This window comes from Pyxicephalus adspersus, chromosome 3, assembly GCF_032062135.1.
Source record: "Pyxicephalus adspersus chromosome 3, UCB_Pads_2.0, whole genome shotgun sequence".
Classification (NCBI taxonomy): Eukaryota; Metazoa; Chordata; class Amphibia; order Anura; family Pyxicephalidae; genus Pyxicephalus; species Pyxicephalus adspersus.
In genome coordinates this window covers 68,152,238-68,163,705 of record NC_092860.1, presented here as the reverse complement: position 1 = coordinate 68,163,705, position 11,468 = coordinate 68,152,238, and the positions used below count along the sequence as shown (strand labels likewise).

General features: G+C 37.4%; 1 protein-coding gene across 7 annotated transcripts in view; it reads left to right on the top strand.

Moving 5' to 3' along the window:
• The window catches only part of SEMA6B (semaphorin 6B), a 251,243-nt gene extending 246,305 nt beyond the window's left edge, over nucleotides 1–4,938 (top strand). For all 7 annotated transcript variants that reach the window (XM_072405052.1, XM_072405057.1, XM_072405051.1 and 4 more), the window contains 2 exons: nucleotides 3,273–3,331; nucleotides 3,412–4,938. In XM_072405052.1, coding sequence (XP_072261153.1) covers nucleotides 3,273–3,331; nucleotides 3,412–4,493 — 1,141 coding nt within the window. In that variant the 3' untranslated portion in view covers nucleotides 4,494–4,938. The remainder of the gene's footprint in view (nucleotides 1–3,272; nucleotides 3,332–3,411) is intronic.
• The last annotated feature ends 6,530 nt before the right edge of the window (nucleotides 4,939–11,468 follow it).

Genomic DNA, 11,468 nt, shown 5'->3' with positions numbered 1-11,468 from the left:
GAATGCAGCAAAATTCGGTTCGGGTATACCTGAATTCGAACAGCCATATTCGGGTCGAATATAGGGACAACCCGAATTTGAACATCAACACTAATAGGAAGGAACATCTTTGATGTGTGATTTGCACCCTGAGGGGTATTAGTGAGTAGACTATTTCTATCAAATATTTTAGAGTGTAGTTACCATATATGGGTGTTATTAATTGACATGGAAACACAGCTTAGTGGTTAGTACTCTCGCCTTTGTAGCACTAGGTTTGAATCCTGGCCAGGAATCCATCTGCAAGAAGTTTGTATGTTCTCCCTGTGTCTGCGTGGGTTTCCTTTGGGAAATTCTGTTTCCTCCTACATCCCAAAGCAAAAAACATGCAGTTAGGTTAATCAGCTTTCCCTCAAAAAAAAATGTTGTTATATGTGTCACGAATGACAGGGGGGAGAGGGTAACAGAAAGGTGTATTAACTACTAGGCCTCAAATGACTAGGGAAAAGGGAATGGTCACCTCTTGCAGACACTCTAATCTGGCCCTATCTCCTAACCGTATGAGCATCCCCTGATGGTAGGAATGCTCATACTCAGGAACCTAGGCCCTACTAGCCCTGCACAGCCCTGGCAGTAGTGTCTGGCTTGAGACTGCTGGTCCCTTCCCCTATGAAAGACCCAGTGTCTCCCTGAGGCCTAGTAAACAACTAAATAACACAAAACACCAAAACACCAAAAGTAAAGCAAATTATCTTATAGCAGATATCAACAGGAACACAGGATGGCTCAACACTCCAGCTCTTCACAACACAGCAGTGAATATCAACCGCACTGTATGAAGTGTGAGGCCAGACTAAATGGAGGAGCAGTAATGACCACCAGCTGCACCTGATGCAAGGGGAGTGCTCATTACAAACAACAACACAGAAACAAGTAAAACCAAAGAGGCTGTCAGATAATCACACATGCAGCTAGTCTGACAGATCCTCAAACTTCAGTCACGGAAGGGACCGTGACAATATGTTAATGACATATGACTATGGCATTAGATTGGGAGCCCCTTTGAGGGACAGTGTTTGAGGGACTAATATTCATAATAATAATAATGGAATTCTTATGACATTACTATATATGTTTAAAGGTCTCAATGTTTCCTAAATATGTGGAAACCTCATAGCAAGATATATATATAGAAAGTGCCCATTGTCTGGGGACTTTGCTTATTGATTTTATGTTAAAATTATGTTTGTTTTCCATGTTTTTATGTGTGGATTTTAAATGTTAAATGAAATTGAAATGGTTTTTAAGTTTTGTAAGATCTAATGCCTAAAAATTCCCTTTGTTTGTTCTTGTAACTAAATTTTCTATCCATATTTTTAACTGAGACTATAGCTAACCTTCTTTGACTTGCGTACAAACATAGGGTACAAAATGCTGTAGTCACTGATAATTGCCATGGTGCAACAGGGTGGGATGGTGGACCCTCCATGTCACCAGCCCATATGGCAGAGACGTGCGTGGGGCGCAGATTTTAAGCAACCACTCAGTTTTCTCCAGAGCCTCTAGAGGTGAGGATCTTATACTGTGGACAGTTGCCAGTTCGCACCCCTGTCTACGCAGAGGCTGGAGACTGCTGACAGATAAGAGCAAAGCATAGAGCAGGAACATGAGACAGGAGCTTGGTCAGACAAGCCAGAGATCGGAGCAGTCTGCAAAAAGGTGTAGTCAAGAATACTCAAAGGTCAGGGTAGGCAGGCAGCGATCAGGACTAGTCAGGGGGTCAAAGCCAGGCTTGGTACACAGGAGAATCAGCTACAGGAAACACAGAGAGGAAAAACTGGAATCTGAGAACAGAGTCAAGAAGAACTCTTTGTTCAGGCAACTTCCTGTTGCCAGTCAAATCCCTGGGGGGAGGTCATGTGGCAAAGGGGAATAACATGACCAGCAGGTAACTAGATGGAGTGCTTCTGCGGAATATTCTGGTTCTCTGGGGTAAAGAGCAGCTCTCAGGCGATCACAAGACCAGGAAGAGACCAGTGAACAGGGGTGACACAGACACAGGCCCAGGCCTAGATCCCCTAGTCCTGCGAGGATGTGTGACAATATTATTTGAATCAGTAATCAATGAAAATGCCAATAAAATTAACAAATAAAATAACACAGTATGAATATATTTGAAATCATTTACTTAAAAGGGAAACATTTAAACCACAGGAGCTCAGTCTTATTTTTCCCCCTTTTTACAGGTTAAAGCATTTTACACTTTTGAGTTGGTTTTACAGGTAGTCCCCGCGTTACATAGGGGCTGCTCTTAAGTTGAATTTGTATGTAAGTTGGAATAGGTACAATTATTTTGACAAATGCAATTAGGACAGATGTTTTTTTATCTCAACATATTATTAGGCAGCATGGTGTCAGTTACTGTAAAAAATCTTCACTGTGAGTTAATCACAAACCAAGCAAAAAAAAACAACTTTATAGAGCCTGGACAATCTTTACTTTCTGGAGCAAGCTGTGCTTTGATATGCAAAAATAAACAACTGCAGAGTTTGTCTTGGTCATTAAAGAGTTACAAAAGGTTGCAGAAGAGCTCAGTCTCAGCTTTGTTTAGAAAAAGATTTCTTCTGCAAGTCATGCAAACTGCCCTTCCCTCCCATCAAGCCTCTGTCCTGCAAACGAGTGAGCAGAGAAGCCCTGTTCGTATCTAGGCGTCGTCTGTATGTCCGATGTCCTTAACTCTGGGATTACCTGTAAAGGGTAACTTTCTCCTAAATAATGTTTTTAATGGCAAGTTTGCTACACACTTTGCATGATGACACAGTGCCATCTACTGGTGTAAATTTAAACCAACATTTTTTTTTTCTAATGGTATTTTGAGGACAAAAATGTTGCTTTTTACTTGGGTGTGTATGGAATGTATGTGTTTCTTGTTATAATCTGTATGCAATGAGATTGCTTAAAAATTACTGCAGAACAAATTCTTGTTCTTTGCAGATTGCCTTTTTAATGAAAGTTGTGCTTTTAAGCATGCACGGCATCTGTTATTCAAATGACAATACACAAATTGTTACAAGCAAGGAATCTGAAAACTATGGCTTCTGATTTTAACCTTTAGGAATTTTCTGACTAGTTTTCATATGAAAGTTTACACACCATATGGAATACCATATCAGAAAGTTTGCTAAATGCTTTGCTAAACAGCATAGAAAATATACCATGCAGCAGTGAAATGTAGATCTGGGAACCTTTGAATGCTTTTTCTGTTCATAATTAAACCCTGTTTTGTCTTATAGGGCTCCTTATGAACAGGACCTAGATGGAGTAAAAAGCTCTCAAATTGGAGATTGCAAGGGTGAGAGACAGATTGTTACTGTGTTTTTTTTTCTTTTTGAAATATCAATATTAAAGCCTTAAAAATGTTCTTCTTTTCAGGTTTAATCACACAGTCTTTTATGGAAGATCAAAGTGTAGAAGTATCTGTGAATACGCTGTTTTTTTCCACACTGTCAGCCTTTGTGGTAGGTGCAGTATTGTCAGGCCTGGGTGTGTGTTTATTCAGCACGCGTCAAAACACAAACTTTCAACACAGAGAGAAGAATAAGGACACCAGTCTCATACTGGGGTGTTCTGTCAATAGTGTAAGTGGTGACAATGATATAAATCATCCAGGGAATAGTCCGCTTTTCACCTCTTTGAAGTTAAACGGTTTGAACCCTGGAAACAGCAGGGAACACTTTGGAATTCCACCAACTCCAGAACAGACTCCACAGCAGCACAAAAAAAATATTAATTCCCCCGACTACCTAAATCAATCTTTGCATGATCCAGCTTTCAGGATGGAATACTACAATGTCCACCACCTGGCATTCTCTCATTTACCATCTAATGGGCTTTATGACTCACAAGTTGTACAAAGTTCGCAGACACATGGGGAGGATTCTCACTATACTCCACTGCATAGGGGGGACTCCCATTACTTACCCTTAAAGGAGGACGATCCTCAGTATGTAGCTCAACATGGAGAAAAAAGACGGTTTTTACACCACTATAACAATGGCTCCTATTGCATTCCCCACCATGAAAAGGATTCCTGTACTTTAGCACTATCATTGGAAGAAAATAAATATGCCCTGCAACCTAAGAACAACCCCAGCTATATAACGGAATGCATGCAAGACCAATCCACTCAGTGTGGGGAAAAATGCCATAGGTCTTTACATGGGCATGACGGTCAGTACTTTCCTACAGGTTTGCCTTTTTTTTGGTCCACAGATGAACATAGATGTGTGGTGTCTGCTCCTACACCTGAATTTTTTTGTAAGCAATTTTCCCCAGATAGTCCTCAGCCTTGGGATACCCACAAGAGAAATCTGACTTTTACTAAGGAGAATACTGGCTCCAATTTTTCTAACACAACATACATGTACTCAAAGCCAACTCCTAGCATGACTTCTGCCTCAGATTTCAAGTTATTGTTGGAGTATGGAATGCCACATTCATCCAGTGACCCATAAGATGGACATAGAGTGTAAGGTCACGGAATTATATAAAAAGGTATAGGAATTGGGTTTAAAAAAAATTATTGCTCTTTTTTTTGTCAATTTAAAGATATTTCAATAAGCATAGAATACCTTTTCATTAATGGCAGTTGTCTATTTTCCTCATTAGACAAGCACAATATGTCCAGTTAAATATTTTATTAACATCTTTCTTAATAAACAATGTGTATTAGTTTGAGCATATGAGACAGTATATTATGCATGATGCGTGATCTAGAAATGAAAGCCACGTGTTTATTGGTAGTAAGACAGCCTAATTTATTTTTTAACCCATTTAAATCCCCTTGAGAAAGATAGGACTGTTTTTAATGCAATGGAAATGTATTCACCATGTTTAAATACTTTACACCAAAATGTGTATTTTTAACATCAGTTCAGAATAAACAGTGTTAAAAAAGAATATACCTTGATAATGCTTTCTATTTATTGTTCACAGTAGTCACAGTTGCTTGGAGTATATTCTGCAGAATCTCAATATATAAGCATTAGAAAAACTTGTCATAAAAATGCTGATTGTTTGACAATCTTTTCTTGCCTTAGTGCTTGCTCTAAATTTCAAACTAATATGAACATAAGTTCATCATAGGACAATTTTTTACAGTTAATTTATGTTCTGCTGTTTTTCGGTTAGTTTAATAACCAGACCTCCTATAATTTTGATTTGATTAAGCCAGAATTTAAATATATAATTCCCTCTTATTATAAAGCCATTTTTGTGTTTTGTAAAAAGGGTGGATGAAGTAGAATCTGCTATTCACTCTTTTAGTGAAATCTTAAGTGTTGTAATATTGCAGGTGGACTTCAGCAGGTACAAATTGTAAATTAAACTTTACAACTGTTAAAGATTCCTAAATGCTGGCAATCTTGCTCACAGTTGTCACAATCTCTCCCAATAGAGAAATAATAGGGGGCACTTTCTTACTGCCCATCAAGCACCCGTCAAAGCCACTTAAATGCTTGCTTTTTTGTCATCTATCTGAGAACAGCTTTTTAATACCACTAGGGCAAACCAGCATCCAGGCAGATTGCCAATAGCCCTGCACAAATGGCTACAGCCATCTCTGTATATCATGCTTTATTGCAGGTTTAGGTTATAGTCTTCTGAACACCTTGGCTTGTTAACGTTGACACCTCTGAAATAATAAAAAAATATTCTTTCCCTTCTAACTATACTAAAATGTTTTATTGCTGTCTGTATCCCCAATAAAGATTTAATATACTGCAGAATTTGAGTCCTTGGTCACTTGTAAAGTAAACCAAAAGCTCAAAAAATATCTATCTTTTGTAAACTGTTATTCCTATTAGTAATGGAGATGGAAAAGGCAAATATGTTGAAGGAGAAGCCTGGGTAACAGCATACAGTAGATACAGTATACAAGCAATCATAGGCAACAGGGACCAGAACTGTATTGTTTGCAAAATTTCCAGCTAACATTTTAGTACAAAATTCCCCTAAAGTATGCCTCCACCATATCTAGTCATAACGAAATTACTAATATTGGGGATAATATTCAATATATGAAATTAATTCAGTAGTAAAATTCCTCCTGTAAGTTCTGAAGTGGTCTGCCAAAAAAGTGCCAAAAAACTATATTGTGTACAGAGACATACATGCAGAAAAAGTTGCTTAACACAGTACTTATATAATACATAGAATAAATATTATAACAATATTGCAGAAGGACCTACAAACAATAGTTACCATCCTCATGTTTTGTTGTCACCAAAACACACTTCTCTGTGCCTTCATGCCTCTAAACACTGTTTTTTATGCTAGATTTACAACTCTTTTTTGGCCTTGTAGTTTTTCCCCAGTGTCATATCAGCATAATCAGAGGAAACTCTGTTGCTTTATCAGATTTATCAACAAAAGACTGACAGTAAAAGTCTTGATCACATGGTAATTTCTAATCTTAAGGATGGAGAAGACATTGGGCCTGGTTTAATAAAGCTCCCCAATGCTGAAGAGGATACATTTTCATCAGAGAAGCTGGGTGATACAACAAAGCTAAATACTTTAAACTACAACACAAAAGATACTTTAAGAGGTGAGGATAAGAGGCGTAAAAGAGGCAGGTATTCACTGTAGCTGTCAAACATAAATATTTTGAATAATATTTGTTCATAACCTGAAAATTTTATATAGTAAGCCATAGTATGTTATTTTCGCTTTAGGATTTGGATACACCTTAAATGTTCTCTCTCGCTTTTATTATCTATTGAGGATTGAGGACTTCTCAATTCTTACAATTTTCTTTATACCTTGTAATACACTGGCTTATAACATGGGTTCTCATCTTTGCTTTGTTTTGGGTATCAAAGTATGATCCATCTTCCTTGTTACCGGTTATTGGTCATCTTGATTTCCTTCCTGAGTAAGCTTAAGGATCCAACAGTTCATGGAGTGTCAAGTTCCAGATGATCTAGCCTTTTTTCTATTGCACCACAATTGTCTTCCACTGAAGGTTTATAAACATTTGCATTCACTAGGTGTTTAGACACCAAGTGAATGCAGTTAGAGCCTGTATACCCCTGTTGTGAAAGTTGTGTTGTGAAAATAAAAATCCCTTTACCCTGGGCTTTGGTTCATGAAGGTAAATTAAATTATTTATATAGAAAATCTTACATCTTCAGCCTATGGTAATAAAGAGAGATTTTTTATACTTCGGTCTATTGGAAGCAATACCAATGTTGCCTAGACTATGGTCGCTAGTTATCCTTATATTTTGGATGTGTTTAGGAGCCTGTTATACTGATTGTTGTTTTTTTTTTTCCTTTATATTTTCGGGTTTTTGACATCCATAAGAATGTTTCTTTTATTCTCTTCTCTTTGTCTTTGGGTTTTGGGTAATAGTGACTGTGCCCCAATATATGTGTACATATATATTTACCGTTCAAATAATGTTGTGTTTTATTCTTTGGTAATTTCTCTAGTTTCTTTCTTCTTTTTGTGAAATGACAATTTTCCTATAAATAAAAATATTATATTTATAAATTAAAAGTGCCTTTTTAAGCTTTATTGAGAAACATACACCAGCATTTAAATAAGAGTTTGTTACATGACCAAAGAGCCACAAACTTATATTAAAATTATAATGTAAATCCATCCAGGTCTTTCACAAAAGTGTAAAAAGAAACTCAATTCCACATTACATTCCACAACTGAGAAAAAAAATTCATTTTACTTATCTCAATAACCTTCTATATATATAATTATTATATTATTTTCAAATGAGGAATATAAAAACAAACTTCTACTCTTGCTTCATTGCTCTAAATAGATTTTCAAACACATTATACTGACTAAAATATCTAAAACAATGGATGTTGGTGGTAGTTATCGTAGTTATACATTCTCAGAGAACTAGGTGCCAACCCATAATTAGTAAAGTAACAAATGAAAAGGAGAAAAGAGAGAAAAGCAGGGTTTTCGGCACAAAAACTGTATTGATATTTAATGTCAAATTGTAATACAAAACAAAAACAGGTTCAAAATAGGCCACAATACATTCTTGTGGTTTAAATAGTACAATTTAGGCCCCAGGGGGCACAAAATACAACATAAGATGTGACAGATTCAGGTTGGACCACAATGATTTCTTGAGGCCCAGCAGGTGTCAAATTGGACCCTGGGGGGTATTAAACATGCAGCATCTAGCCAAGCATATACATTTACTTGCCATACAGGTTTATAACCATAAATTCATGTTGATTGTTGTAACTGACGCGTTTCGCCCTATCAGGCTTCCTCAGGGGTAGTAGTTTGACAACATGTGTTTGACACTTGTGGTACTTGTATCTATATTAATAAAAGTTGATTTTTAATCATATGGTATGGTTTATATCAATATATTTCACTACTTCACTGAATGCATAAGATGCAATGTGGGTCAATGTAATGATGAACTATATATAAACAGACTAATATTGATGTATCTGTTCAATCAACTATTCCAAGATATATCAATCAACTAGAGGTTCATGGAAATTTTTGAATATCATAAGAACATGTTATGACTTACATGGTCCTGTAGAGTGGTTAGTAATGCTTTCTGCAAAAGTTAGGAGGGTGTAATGCCACCAAACCACGTTTTGAGTGAAGTAACGTGATATCTCCCCAGCACCAGGAGCAGTGCTGTAGCAGGTATATTAATGGGACAGATTAGGAATCTAAAAGCAAATATCAGATATATGTCTATCCTAAAAAGGTACTGTAAAGATAACTAGAAGTAATTTAATAAAGGATATAACTTTCAGTGATACCTTTGATATGGAGAGAATACCGGGTGTAAGTCTTCCTTGTCTGTTGGTTTCTAGTGTGCAGAGGAGCAGGGAGATCAAGGGAACGCCACTCCATTTAAAGGACAGGGTCCCCAGGATCTCCTTCCGCCACACATGCACGTAGCCAGTGTCTGGGGAAAGCCCAGAGGCCAACTTAATGATGTAGGGCTGGGGGGCGGCGTCCATTGCACCACCTACTCAGCCCCCGTCATCTGATGCAGAGGAGGACGGCAGACCCATCCACCGCCCAGACTCATTCCAGACTCAGTCATAGACCTGTCACAGCACAGCATCCCCGTCTAACAAGCATGTGAGCACCCAAGGCAAGATTGGTGCCCTCGTCCACGCAAGTTGGGCTGGGGAGGGGGGAGCACTCCCCCTCTGGGAATGCGATGACAGTGAACCCTGGGGAAATGTTGAAACAATGATCATACAAAGTACATATATAGTAATTTGGACTTTGAAGTGTCCTAAATCATAATGACAATAACAAGGTTGTGTAAGACCGGAGAGTTACACAATTGAAGTGCATCATAGTAACAATGTACGGTATATCATGTATTGGTATTAGGTAGAAATGATATACCACTGTATATCCATAGTATAATCATACAATAATACAAAAAAGAAAATATATATATACATTGTGCAATATAACAGGTACATATGTGTAATTCCTACATTTGTGGTAATAATCAACTTCGTGGGAATGATCAAAAGTAGGCCCTGGTTCCCTTATTATAAGTGGAGATTCATGTTCATGATGGGTTGAAACCATTACAAAAATGATTTACAGCTAAAAGCATCATCCGGGAAAATAGTTAGCTTTTAAAAGGAAGGTCCATTTTGTTTCTGACTGTAGGAGGTTTTTTATTGTGATCACCTCCCCTGGGACTAGGTGGTATTTGTTCCAGGGCAGCGAAGGTGATACAGTGAGAATCAAATTGATGTTTTACCCCTACATGGTAGCTGATGGGGGTGGTCATTTTACTATTCTTAATCAAATAAAGATGTTCGTGTATACGTTTGCGCAGTGGTCTTTTAGTTTTGCCTACGTAAAACCTTCCGCAGGAACAAGTAATTCAATAAATGATGCTGGATAATTGGCAGTTGACGTGATAGTGGATCTTATGTATGGTACCATTGGGTAGTATAAGTGCCTGGTTCTCCAGAATCCAGTCGCACTGGTTGCAGGAACCGCACTTAAATGTTCCATAGATATTGGTTTGCTCGAGATTAGTGGGCTGGGGAATAAAGTGATTTGTTACTAATGAATCCTGTATTGAAGTCTCAACATCTGACTATAAGGGATACTGTTGATAAGCGATTTTGGGTGAGCGCTTTGGGCATGGGGAATAGTATTCCCAGCTGTTTTTTTTCCCTGTAAAGTCTAGTGGTGATGTGTAGAACAGAAGAAATGTTTATAAAAGTGTCTAAAAATGCTAAATGCTATTATGGGGGTCAATATTCCAAGTAAATTTGAGATGTGTCTCAAATGTCTCACCCAGTGTCCAAGGTATAAATTTGCATACGATGGGGCACATTTCGTCCCCATTACAACACCTTGCGATTATAGGTATGTTTGATTATTGAATGTAAATACCTTGCGAGTAAGAATATTTTTTAGAAGTTTTAGAATAAACCGATTGTATGGTTCAAAGGATGAGTCAGCAGTTTGGAGAAAATATGCTACTGACTGTAACCCCAAAGAATGGGGTATACTACTGTATAGCACTTCCACGTCCACCGTGGTTAAAAGTGTGTTGGGGGGAACTGTCATATCTTGTAGAATTTGAAGCAATTGGTTGGTATCCCTAAGATATGATGGCAATTGGATGACAGAGGGTCTGAGATAGGTGTCAATGAGATCACTGGCCCTAGAGGCTCTAGAATTTATGCTGGCCACAATGGGGCGTCCTGGTGGTTTGGTTAGATTCTTATGTACTTTTGGAAGGCTATAGAAAGTGGGTAAAATAGGGTATTTTATGGTATGGGTTTATGGGTATTTTAAGGTATGGTCTGATACCATTCCATATTACACAGAATGTCTAAACACATACGGACGTATTAATAATTATCCATTATAACTATGTTGCCGCCTTTGTCGGCTGGTTTAATGGTAATGAAATTGCCGTTTGGAGATGTTTGGAAGTAAATGTGGAAATAAAGGATCAAGTTCCAAGATTTCCTTTGTCAAAATGTTAACGAATGTTTGAACATGATTATTGTATGTAGGAGGGGGGAAAAAAGTAGATTTGTTATGTTTAATAGGTATAATGGGGACTTCTGAGGTTTCAGTTGGTATAAGGGTTGGGATGGGAAACTCAACCCATCAACGAACATGAATCTCCACTTATATTAAAGGAACCAGAGCCTACTTTTGATCATTCCCACAAAGTTGATTTTTAACACATATATATGAATTACACATATTTTAAAAACCTATCAATGGTCAGTATGTGCATAAAGAAATAAGTAATATAAGTAATTTATAATAACATACAGCAGACATTAGAAACTATCATGGTTAATGTTGTTGCTCCTTATCCACTAGTGGTTAGTGATATACAATCTATTCATTACCATGTTATTTTGCTTAGGGATTATAATAAAAAACTGTTATTTACGAACACGATCACTTAAATAGTA